This window comes from Pimephales promelas, chromosome 9, assembly GCF_988280905.1.
Source record: "Pimephales promelas chromosome 9, fPimPro1.hap1.1, whole genome shotgun sequence".
Lineage (NCBI taxonomy): Eukaryota > Metazoa > Chordata > Actinopteri > Cypriniformes > Leuciscidae > Pimephales > Pimephales promelas.
Genome location: NC_142777.1, coordinates 36,743,677 through 36,757,128, shown reverse-complemented (window position 1 = coordinate 36,757,128; position 13,452 = coordinate 36,743,677). Strand labels below are relative to the sequence as shown.

Here is a 13,452-nt window from a genome sequence, read left to right as displayed (position 1 = left end):
GTTTTCATTTTTTGGTGTACTGTCACTTTAAGAGAAGAACTGACAACAAAAAGTTGTAAAGCTTTAATGTGCAACATGAGGCTTTCGGCCGTCATTACGGGTGTGTGACATCAGCACTGCGCTTGTTCATGCTGTAGACTCATTCTACGCTGCGTGTGTGTGTGTGTGTTTTAGGGCAAGAGCCAGAAGGAGAGCTCGAAGTCGGCGCTGATATACATCCAGGAACTGAAGACCGATCTGAGAGACGCACAGTTACTGGGCTGCCTGGAGTCACTGCGTGTGTCATTAAACAACAACCCCGTCAGGTACACACAAACACACACACACACACACTTAAAGTGAGCCGTTTCTAAGCGTGTGATTTCAGCTGACCGTTGTGTGTGTGTTTTATTTCTTAGTTGGGTCCAGACGTTTGGAGACGAGGGTTTGGCTTTGCTTCTGGCGTTCCTCAAGAAACTTCAAGAAGAGAGAGATGAATCCTTGTATGACATAAACACACATACAAAATGTTCATTTTCAAGATGTATGCGATATAAGAGTGATTGAGTGTATTTCATTCAGTAGTATAGCTGCTGTAAAGTAGTTTGATTTTGTTTTTAAAACAAATATCAAGCAAATATTCTAGAAGAAAAATGCGAAAACTATATTTAATTAATAACTATTCCTGATAAAGGTCTCATGACCACAACATTGCTTTAAAATAAGATTTGAACGCTATAGGTTTGTGCATGATTCATCTGTTTTTGTTGGATTATTTACTTCTATTTATTCTTTTGCACCTTTTGCTTTTAGGATTTAAAGGAGTAGTTCACTTTTAGAAAAACTTTTGCTGATAATGTACTCACCCCCATGTCATCCAATATATCCATGTCATTCATTCCTCAATCGAAAAGAAATGGAGGTTTTTGATGAAAACATTTCAGGATTTTTCTCCATATAATGGACTTCAATGGGGTCCAAACGGTTCAAGGTCCAAAAGACAGTTTCAGTGCAAACTGTTCAAAGGGTTTTAAATGATTCCAGGCGATGAATAAGGGTCTTATCTAGCGAAACGATCGGCCATTTAATAAATAAATAACCAAGTTTAAGTTTTATAAGCTCAAATGCTCACCTTATTCTGTTCTGTGATGCGCGTTCGTGATGCGCGTTCGAGTTCGAACAGGAGAGTCACGAATGCGCATCACAGAACAGAGCAAGGTGAGCATTTGAGGTTATAAACCTTAAACTTTTTCATTTATTTTTTAAATGAGCGATCGTTTCGCTAGATAAGACCCTTTTTCATCGTCTGGTGTCGTTAAATCCCTTTGAAGCTGCACTGAAAGTGTCTTTTGGACCTTGAACCGTTTGGTTCCCATTGAAGTCCATTATATGGAGAAAATCCTGGAATGTTTTCATCAAAAACCTTCATTTCTTTTCGACTGAAGAAAGAAAGACATGGACATCTTGGATGACATGGGGGTGAGTAAATTATCAGCAATTTTTTTTTAAGTGAACTACTCCTTTAAGGAATTACATTTTGGATTTTGTCTCAATTTAGTTGAAAAATGAAGAAATAAGGTACCATATGCCATTGTAAATGTGGTCACGACTAAACGGTTTTAATAGACGCCTAATATTTTTGTATCTAATATACGACATATTAAATATATTTTTTACCTAATAAAGGTATCGTAACTGGAATGCTGTATTGACCAATCAGCATCCAGGATCAGAATTATTTATAATAAATGCAAATGATTTCAACATAAACCTGTGTTTCGCAGAAATGCTGGGATTGGTGTTAAATGTCAACATGAGATCATTCGATGTCTCAAAGCGTTCATGAACAACAAGGTGAGAGCAGATCTGAGCCTTTATTGTACACACATGTGAAAACTGTTATTAATGTCTCTCTCTCTCTCTCTCAGCACGGTCTTAAAGCCATGCTGATGTCACCAGAGGGAATCCCTCTCCTCGTGCGATCCATCAATCCCAAAGTCCCGCACATGATGGTGGATGTTGTCAGAATTCTGTCTGCCATCTGTATCCTGGAGCATCCGGCAAACAGGTGTGTGTGTGTGTGTGTGTGTGTGTGTGTGTGTGAAGCTGTGTTGAGCTAATCTTTCACCAGATTATAGTATTTTTATATCCACACAAGCTCATCATGTACATTTTTGACTGGTGCCAAATAGATGCCCAATAACAAGTCATGTTCACCTGAGGAGGTTACTATAGCAACAGTCCTTTTGTATCACTATGGGATGGAACACAGACAAAAACATTATTGCTGTCACTACTTATCACTACTAGTGCTGTAAAATCGATTATATATACAGAACGCACACACATACATATATGTTTATATATATATACATTATATACTTTTATGTTAGATGCAATTAATCATAAATACATTTGACGGCACTAATATTTGCACAATTATCTTTAAATAAGTTTTTAAAACTTATATTTTAAAGTAAATGTATTTTTATATTTTCTGCTTTAGTAATGTTTTATTTTTAAATACTTTCTTTATTAGTCTATATAGTTTTAGCTTGTCTTAAAGTGAGTCCCTTATACATTAGTAAGTCATTTATTATAAATTAATGTTCAATTATCATTCTGACTATGAAAAACCTTAAATGAGAATTATGAGCCACAGTTGAGATGGGCTGTTTTAAGATGCACCTCAAATGATCCACTGAAAAGGACTTTAATCCTAAAACCGTATTCTGGACAAATGTGGGCAAAATAGTTTTGATTTATTTTTTAAAAAATACTTCCCTTGATCTGAGCGGTACAAGACTTGGCTACTTTTCCTAAGTTTTCCTCCTGAACACACACAATTTTTTTTGACTCAATTCTACAATGTTAAGTGGGTGAAAAAAAACCCTCTTTAATCTTGTATTTGGGTCAGAAATGGGCACCCGTAGAAATGAATGGGAAAAACTGTCATTTAGAGCATTCGAAAATAAGCCAATATAACAGCAAAGTCACTTCATCTTTAGGTTTTAGCTCTAAAAACTTATGGGAATGATATTTGAATGTAGTTAAAAAATAAAAAAAATAAAACAGAAGCATAATTTACATAGAAAATATGGTACTTTTTGAAGTAAATAAATTCAAAAACACTCCCCAAATAAAAAACAACATCATAAATGGATAGACAAAACTTTATCGAAGACACTGATATAACATGTATAATAAATAAAAATTAGGATCACACCTGCGTCCTCTGTGCCCACATTTGTCCACAATTACAGGTTTAAGGGCTATAAAGTGAATACAATTTGAGGGCTAATAAGTGTGATGATGTGTGTCGTGTGTGTGTTTCAGTCACGAGCGTGTTCTGGAGTGTATCACTGAACATGGTGAAGAGCAGGAGGTCGAGAGGTTCCAGCCGCTGCTGTCCGGCATGCAGAAGAACTCCATCACTCTCAAGGTCAAACACACACTGCTGACACACAGGTTCAAGTCAGTTCCCCTCACCTGCCCTAATGACATCGAATGAAACGTGTGTGTGCAGGCCGGCTGTATGCAGCTGATCAACGCTCTCATCAGTCGCGTGGAGGAACTGGACTTCAGGATCCATCTGAGATCAGAGCTCATGAGACTGGGACTCAAAGACATGCTGAAGGTCAGAACACACACACACACACACACCAAAGCACAAACACAACACTATACTTTCAGTTCAAATAAAGGTTCAAGGGGATCCTGTATAGAGCTCTTCTTGACTCGATGTTAAATAAGCCTTTATGCCAAAAAAATATTCTTAGATGATTGCATAATGCTTTAGTTTAATGGGTCATTTCTGTTTAATTCATAAAATTTAATTAAACAAAGAATGGAACCCCTTTAATAATTTTTTATAATGATTCTGATATCTTGTGACAACATGTACAGCCATAATCACACCATAACAAAAGAAAGAAGGGAAGAGGGCGATACAAATAAAGATGGATGGTTAGTTAGTTAGTTAGTTAGTTAGTTAGTCAGTTAGTTAGTTGGTTGGTTGGTTGGTTGGATGGATAGTTAGATGGATGGATAGATAGTTATCTAGTTAGTTATATGGATAGATAGTTAGTTAGATAGTTAGATGGATGGATAGATAGTTATCTAGTTAGTTATATGGATGGATAGATAGTTATCTAGTTAGTTATATAGATGGATAGTTAGTTAGATAGTTAGATGGATAGTTAGATAGTTAGTTAGATGGATGGATAGATAGTTAGTTGGATAGATGGATGGATGTTGGATGGATAGATAGTTAGATGGATAGTTAGTTACATGAATGGATAGATAGTTATCTAGTTAGTTGGGTAATGGATAGATAGTTAGTTAGATGATGGATAGATAGTTGGATAGTTAGATGAATGGATAGATAGTTAGTTAGTTAGTTAGATGGATGGATGGATAGATAGTTAGTTGGATGGATAGATAGATAGTTAGTTAGTTAGATGGATAGTTAGATAGTTAGTTAGATGGATAGTTAGTTAGATGGATGGATAGATAGATAGGTAGTTAGATGGATGGTTAGTTAGATGGATGGATAGATAGTTTTCTAGTTAGTTGGATAATGGATAGATAGTTAGTTAGATGGATAGTTGGATAGTTAGATTAATGGATAGTTAGTTAGTTAGTTAGTTAGTTAGTTAGTTAGTTAGTTAGTTAAATGGATGGATGGATAGATAGTTAGATGGATGGATAGGTAGTTAGTTAGTTGGATGGATAGATAGATTGTTAGTTAGTTAGTTAGTTAGATGGATGGATAGATAGTTAGATAACTCAGAAAATAACTTAAAAAATTCATCTATTATCTTAAGAAAAATATCATTTTATCATAATGAATCAGATTTGACTAATTTTTTTGATTGTCTCTCGTCTCTTCTGTACATGCATAACATGCATTTTGTCACTTGTTTGTTACCGGGAATGTCACACACCTTTCAAAATTTCTCTTAAATTCTCTGTGTGTGTGTGTGTGTAGGAAGTGAGGTCGATAGAGAACGAGGAGCTCAAGGTGCAGTTGCAGGTGTTTGAAGAGCAGGCTGAGGAAGACTCTGAAGATCTTCGCTCGCGGTTGGACGATGTCCGCATTGAGATGGAATATCCTTCCCTGCTGACGTTAATCATCTCTCCGAGACGCTTGTCTAAAGCTTTGGGTTCAGTGCTGGGCTGTGGAGGTTTAAAGCAGTTAAAGCTGCATCTGAGTGTAGTTCCGAAAATGACCACCAGGTGTCTCAAAAGTGCAGAATCATTTATTTTACACTCTATAGATGGTCATAACACATAATACAGGATTTTGTCTTTTCTTTATAATAATAATAATTAAAAAAAACAAACAAATTTTCCTCATTTCCAATGTGAAGATATTTCCCAATCATAGCATAGGTTAATTTACATTTAGAAAGCACAGTAGTAAAACAATAGCAGTAGTCTTGTTTTATTGTCTCATTTAAGAGTCAGAGAGAGTGAAAAATGATCATGAAAAACTAATTTATGATTTATTTGGTGCAAGATACCTCAATTAACATTATAAGTAGATTATAAAAAAGCAAATGTGGTAAAAATATGACCTTTTTGAATATTTAATAAAAATCCTATTCTCAGGTTTTGTCCACCAGGTGGCATCATGAAGTCTAGGCGCCTATATCCATCATTTACAAGATAAACGCTGGGAAAAATATTGTTTAATTGAGATAATGTTTTATTTAATATTTATATAGTCTTAGAAATGATCACAGTAGAGCTGTCTACTATCCATGTGTTTTGCATGATAAATTAGTGTTGGTATACAAGTATAGTTGTCATTCATATTTTTGTTTAGCCTTTATTTTTATATTTTTTTTATGTACAAAATTCGAATCTAATCTATTTTTTACTAATATTTCTATTTCCATTTTAGTTTGTTTCATGTCAGTGTTAGTTTTATTTCAGGGAGTAATTTTAGTATTTAAGTTGTTTTTATCATGTAATATTTATTTTATTTAACTTAAAATGTGTTTAATTTTTTGATTTGTTTTGGTGTGTGTTCTTTAACTGTGTGTGTTCACTGATGTGACTGAAGTCTTCCAGATCTTGATGAACACAGTAAAGGACTCTAAAGCTGAACCTCTGTTCCTGTCGCTGCTCCAGCATCTGCTTCTGGTCCGAAACGACTACATGTCCAGGTATGAACGTACATCACCCCATACTAACCCCTACAGTGGCCTTTGACCCTCTCTGAAAATTACAGACAACATGATTAAACTGAGCGAATTGAGTTGATGTGTGCTGTGGGTGTCTGTCACATCGCTGACATACGTATACGCCTGAGCTTCGAGGGTTATTTAGCTGTCAATCACTGATGTTAGAGATGTCAACTTCTCTCAGGTTGCGACAAATGGCAGAAAGTGAGGTTATTGTGTGTTTGAGGAGCAAGAAACACACCTGTCAAGAGTTTAGACTGATGAGAAGGAAAGAATAAGGAGTGAGTTGGACACACAGGGGTCAGACATGATATAAAGTTCCCTAGCCTGTGTGCTGTCTATGTAGACTACATAATAAAAGTCATAGAAGTGGCTGAGTTGGAACACAATACTCCACGACACATAATCAGTGGCATTATTATATGAACTAATACTAAAACCATAAAAAAAGTATTAACTGAAATAAAATATAAAACTTAAACAGCATTTCTCAACATTCCAAGGCAATTTTGTTTATCTTGAGGACTAAAATAACTAAAGCTAAATAAACTAAACACATTATTGAATGAAATAAAATCAGCATCCATCATCATTATCATCCAGGGGGTTTCTTCTCATTAGAGATGGATTTGGCCAAATACGGAAGCGTATTGCATTCACTTGAAGAAAAATAATCTACCGTTTTTCTGAATTAATGAGTTAATTATCTCAACTAAACTCATTAATTCATAAAAAAACAGAGCGAAAACTTTTTTCATGAAACAATTATCTTGTAGTTATGAGATAATTAACTTGTTAATTCAGAAAAACGAAGCAAAAAGTTTTTTCCCTGAAACATTATCTTGTAATTATGTGATAATTAACTCGTTAATTCAGAAAAAAAACAGCAAAAACTTTTTTACATGAAAAATTATCTCGTAATTCTGAGATAACTCATTAATTCAGTAAAATCCGAGCGCAAACTATTTTCCCATGAATAATGATCTTGTAATTCTGAGATAATTAACTCGTTAATTCAGAAAAACAGAGCAAAAACTTTTTTCCATGAAAAATTATCTTGTAATTCTGTGATAATTAACTCGTTAATTCAGAAAAAAACAGAGCAAAAACTTTTTTCATTGAAAAAAATATCTTGTAATTCTGATATAATTAACTAATTAATTCAGTAAAATCAGAGCGAAAACTATTTTCCCATGAAAAATAATCTCTTGAAATTCTGAGATAATTAAGTCGTTAATTCAGAAAAAACAGCAAAAACTTCCATGAAAAATTATCTTGTAATTCTGAGATAATTAACTCATTAATTCAGTAAAATCCAAGCGCAAACTATTTTCCCATGAATAATGATCTTGTAATTCTGAGATAATTAATTTGTTAATTCAGAAAAACAGAGCAAAAACTTTTTTCCATGAAAAATTATCTCGTAATTCTGTGATAATTAACTCGTTAATTCAGAAAAAAACAGAGCAAAAACTTTTTTCATTGGAAAAAATATCTTGTAATTCTGATATAATGAACTAATTAATTCAGTAAAATCAGAGCGAAAACTATTTTCTCATGAAAAATGATCTCGTAATTCTGAGATAATTGAGTCGTTAATTCAGAAAAAAACAGCAAAAACTTCCATGAAAAATGATCTTGTAATTCTGAGATGATTAGCTCGTTAATTCAGAAAAAAACAGCAAAAACTTTTTTCCATCAAAAAATTATCTCGTAATTATGAGATAATTTACTCGTTAATTCAGAAAAAAAAACAGCAAAACATTTTTTCCATGAAAAATTATCTCGTAATTCTGAGATAATTAGCTCTTTAAATCAGAAAAAAACAGAGCAAAAACTTTTTCCATTAAAAATTATAGGGGGCGTAGTTCTGCAAAAACTCAGAGACTTTCACCTTTAAAGTGACAGCAGCCTAATATACCCACAGCTGTTTGTCACACCAATGTTAAACAAACAACAAAATAGAAAATCAGTCTGTAGCTTTAGCAGGGATAAACTGTATTAATTAATTTTGGTTCATAAGTCTGCTTCTTACGGAGTCATCTGGTGGTTAACATCTCATATCGTGTCCTCAAATACGCTGGAATAGTGCGCAAGTTGAATGGACTACAGTTATGAGTGTAGAAACCAGGACAGTGTTTTACACGTGTTTTCCTGTTAAGTCATACAGGTTTGGGTGTATAACTAATCATTTTCAGCTGAACTGTCCCTTTAAGAGACGATATTGTAGTTATATTTTCTACAAAGTGAGAGTTCATGGATAAAGGAGGGAAACAGGAGAGATGGATGCGGTCTGAGACTGGGAGACGTTTGATTGATGGGCAGCAGGAGGCGGATGCGGTTGCCGATGGCGACCGGCTTGAAATAAGAACCCAGCCACTGTATGACACCCCCGCTTCAATTAACTGCCACACACACACACACACACACACACACACACACACACACACACACACCAATGCATTTAGAAGGGTTTTTTGGCAGAGAAATGATTACACATTTCTTTCATTTCTTTTTCTCTAACCTGCACATCTAAAATCACCCACACACTCTTATTCTCTCTCTCTCACACACACACACACACACAGAACAAAGAGATGGTGTGAGTATGAAAAGACACGCACAGATGGAGAAACTATGTGTGTGTGTGTGTGTGTGTGTGTGAGGGTTTATAAATGCTTTCAGGTTTTCAGACTTGTTGCTTGTTTCTCGTCCGCTCAATGTGATCCGACAGGCAGGAAATTGGAGAGCCTGTTTCTGTCATCTCTCTCTCGGTGTGTGTGTGTGTGTGTGTGTGTGAGAGAGAGAGAGAGAGAGCGTAATGTTTGAAATGGGATGTTAGTGTACTGCACAGTATTGTACATTACTTTTTAGCGCATTGTATAATGGGATACGTTGTCACAGTTTCTTCTGTTGTATCCTGTGCCCTTTAACACATGCAGTCGATCACTTGGGGTTTTTCATGGATAATGAAAATTCACTGACTGTGCACACGGTGTTCATAATGCATATAATGAGCACTTAATTATTTAGAGTTTAAAGAACACAACACTGGATATGTTTTGAATGGCATACTAATTTTTTCTTTTATATTTTCACACGCAGTGTGTTTGAGGCGCATCTCTAGCCGTGCATTTCATGCTCATCAGTCTCTTCACACTATCGATCGATCGAATGCTTTCCTCCAGTTGTTTTTAGATGTTAGAGAAAAACTTACAGGAAAAGTTCACCCAATTAAAATCCTGTTGTCGTTCAGTCAAGTCTGAGACAATTAGCATCAATTGCAATGATAGAAATCTGTTTGACTATATTCCAGGTCTGTTGTGTGAGAACGAGACCATGTTTATTTAAAGGGATAGTTCACTTTGAAATTAATTTTTGATATGTTTTATCTTACCTCAAGGGCATCCAAGATGTAGGTGTCTTTGTTTCCGCAGTAGTTTAAATTTTGATGTTTTTAACTCAAACCGTTTTCTATCAGTCATATAATGGAGGTCTATGGTCACCACCTCAAAGAGCATGCACAGAGAAGTACAAATTAAACGTGATTTAATGACTTGTAAATGTAAGTACTAATTGATGGCCTAAGACACGAAACGAGCGGTTTGTGTGAGAAAACAAAGAGTTTTTATATCGTAAAGCGCCCTCGCCCTCAGATCACTTGGACGTGGCTGTGGTTACAAGAGGTAAAAACTATATAAATACTGTTTGTTTTCTCACACAAACCGCTCGTTTCGTGTCTTAGGCGATCAATGTGTACTTACATTTACAAGTCATTAAATCATGTTTAATTTGGACCTCTCTGTGCATGTTTTTTGAGGTGGTGACCATAGACCTCCATTATGTGACTGACGGACAACGTTTAAAATTTAAAATACTGCGGAAACATAGACACCTACATCTTGGATGCCCTTGAGGTAAGATAAAACATACCAAAAAATAATTTCAAAGTGAACTATCCCTTTAAATCCCAAACTTGACGAGTGTGGATAAATAAAAGAAGGGTCGTAGGGTGATCTAATAAGACGAACTGCCCGTTTGGTTGTAGATTATGAGCAGAGAAGGGAAATAATGTTAAGAAAGTCACGTAAACGAGCGAGAACTGAGGGTTTTCTGAAAGGAGCTGAGCAAGAGAAGTGCGAGACGGTTCTCCGCTGCCATCAGCAGAATCGTTTCATGAGTTTCTCTTCAGCGATTAATGTGCTGACACACGGCAGAAAGTGACGACGCCTCCGTATAATTATCCTCCAAATATAACCGCAGCTCAAATCCCCGAGCGGCCCGTCTGCCCACAAACAAACTCTCGTTTCACCACTTTAATCACTGACGAGAGAGAATTAATTAGGATTATTCTGATTTCTCCAAAAGCCCCTGGTTAAACTCAATCGAGGTGCTGGGGTTGGAAACACGGACACTAGGGGTCACTCTCGCTCCACGGAAGAATCCGGCCGCGTGTAGAGAGAGAGAGAGAGAGAGAGAGAGAAGAGGGCAAATAAAGGAAAAAGAAACAGCTTGGTGGAAAATGAAGAACATATCGAGTTCGTTTCACGCCAGGTCAAGATGGCAGATTTCTCAAATGGACTGTCTGAAAAAACCTCTCAAATATCAAACCATCACACACACAAACACGCAGGTGTCAGCTATTTTCACTCTCTCTCTCACACACACACATTAAAATGACATCTGACTACCCAGTTACTCACAATCCCATACATTAAACAGCATTTCTGCGCATCAGTTGATTTAAATCAGCTTATGCACTATTTGTCGTCTGAAGTTATCTTCTTAATTTGTTTTACATTTTAAATCCTTTCTATGTTTAAGTTACATTGTGTGTGAAATGTTGGATAAATAATCTTGGAACGCCTTAAATTACCTACAGTGTGTCGTTTTGAAAGGTCACCGGAGGTCGTCATGGACGACTGGGCAAACAGTGTGATGAAAATCACTTTATTTCATGAACTCAGTGTTTGTCTCGTCCAACAGCGACTGACGTCTCTCTTTCTGTCTCTCAGGCCTCAGTACTACAAACTCATCGATGAGTGTACGGCTCAGATCGTTCTGCACAGGAACGGCTGTGATCCTGACTTCAAATGTAGGAAGTTTGAGCTGGACGTGGGTTTTCTGATTGGTAAGACTCAAACACATTTGTTGCACGATATGAGTGAGGACATTGCATAGACTTCCATTGATTTTTACATCCGGTTAATGACATTTCCTAAATGCCACATTTGACCACAAGGTGGCAGCGTTCAAAACTTCAAATCATCTCCAATCTCATCAAGAGGAATCCGGCTGGACATTTAAAATGAAAAAGATATGAAAACAAGCTCGTTTTCTGATTATTAGTATGTGGTATTTGTCAGAGACGGCGTCTGGTTTGGCTCATATCGGGTCTGATGTTTGAGGTTCACTCAAAAAATATATTTAGGCCTAAATTTGAGATGTTTTTGAATCGCATATCCACAAGTTTCCTACGCCCCATGAGGCCTTGCGTCAAAAGTGGGCGCGTCTTCCGGTTCGAAGTAAACAAATCTTGACACTCGTTCGTTCAACAGTTGGCAGTCATTCAACTAGCTAACGATGTGGGAACACAACCTCAACCAAATTCAAAAGGGTGAAATAACAGTACCTTTACCCTCCGCAGTAGTTGGTTGGGAGTATTATAATAATATTATTAATAATCAATAGTCATCAAGGTATGGTGACAGACAGTTGTGCGAGCTGACAAACAATTAAAATAAAAAATACACACTTAGTCATTGTGCTTTGGAGTTTATTCAAAATTATAAATGAATGTGCTACTTGAATACATTAACTGGCACATTTGGTATTCTGTCAACTCCTGAGTTTAGGTGTAACATCAGTAGCGAACAGCCAATCACATGCTGATAGAGTTTATAGAATATTAAGAATTTAAACAAATGTACACAGGAAGATTCGTCGCCTTTTGGGAGGTGATGGAAACTACAGTCGTTGGCAGGATCACTCTGATTTCATTTTCGGCTTATGTTTAAAACAATCACGTTTAAGCCACTTAATTAGTTTAGTCCGGTTATACATACAACCGCGAACATCTCTCATAAAGATTTGCGTCTTTAAATAGTAAAATAATTCTCCGAAAAACAGCTAGCCTCTTCGCTAACTAACACACAAAATACCATTGGAATGCTACTTCCGCCGCGTCACCGGAAGTTTCACCCACTTTATTTTTTACAGGAGCGCCCCTCGGAAACTTGTGGATACAATTTCCGTCCATTTGGAACAAACTTAACGTGATGCATATATGTCAGTTAAACATTAATAAAACCGTTAATTTACGATTACGAAATCGTAAATTACAGAAATCGTTAATACTTTTAACGACGCGCAAATCACTCGTATATTTACGAATGTTTCTTGAATGAGATCCAATGATTTTTAAATACACAATAACCAGCTTTATATATTTATTTTAGAGAATCATATAGATTGTAGATTTTATATGACATACTTCATTTATCCTTATGAACTATCATAGTTCTATATTTCCATTATTCCTTCAATAATAACTTCCATTCTCCCGGTCAGTCTATCCGTCTCTGTGAACTTCAATGCATACTAAGCTCTAAACTTCTGAACTTTCACCACTTTCAAGTCTACTTAAATTCTTTCTTTTGAACTTCCTTCCATACTATCTTCAATATTTCCCTCCTTTCTTTCATTTTTCCTTATTTACATCCATCCAAACTTCCTTTGGTACTTTCGTCGGCACATAATTTCTTCCTTGCTTATGAACTTCCATGCATCCTTTCAGACTTCCTTTCTAAACTTCATATTAGAGCCAGACGATATATCGGCAGGCCGATATTAGGCATTTTCCAAACTATCGGTATCGGCAGTTATAATGGCCGATAAATAAATATTTCAAAAATAAAATAAAAACGGACGAAACTCGCTTGAACCATGTCATGAGTGTTGGAGTTGTAGAGTTTGTCCACCAGAGGGCGCTCTACACAGTCGTTGACTATACTGACTATCATGTCCAGTTTTGCTGCTGTTAAATAACCCGAGAGTGAAGCGGAATTAGCTAGTAATAGTTACGTTACGTTATTAGTTGACTGACTGTCCTTTTAACTTTTGACGATGTGACTGAAGTATTTCTTTAATAGCGCGTGATAGTTATAGCAATGACACGCATCATCTCTTATCGTCGTTTCTGAAATAAATAAAAAAATAATAATAAAATATCGGCCGATATATCGGATTTTCAAACCAACAAATATTTGTATCGGTATCGGCT

At 36.0% G+C, this 13,452-nt stretch overlaps 1 protein-coding gene across 2 annotated transcripts in view; it reads left to right on the top strand.

The window, feature by feature from the left end:
• diaph1 (diaphanous related formin 1) overlaps positions 1–13,452 on the top strand; it is a 126,222-nt gene that overhangs the window by 29,512 nt on the left and 83,258 nt on the right. For both annotated transcript variants that reach the window (XM_089135103.1, XM_089135102.1), the window contains 9 exons: positions 175–305; positions 399–482; positions 1,764–1,833; positions 1,908–2,047; positions 3,316–3,421; positions 3,506–3,616; positions 4,970–5,088; positions 6,036–6,152; positions 11,186–11,301. In XM_089135103.1, the coding sequence (XP_088991229.1) occupies positions 175–305; positions 399–482; positions 1,764–1,833; positions 1,908–2,047; positions 3,316–3,421; positions 3,506–3,616; positions 4,970–5,088; positions 6,036–6,152; positions 11,186–11,301 (994 nt within the window). The remainder of the gene's footprint in view (positions 1–174; positions 306–398; positions 483–1,763; positions 1,834–1,907; positions 2,048–3,315; positions 3,422–3,505; positions 3,617–4,969; positions 5,089–6,035; positions 6,153–11,185; positions 11,302–13,452) is intronic.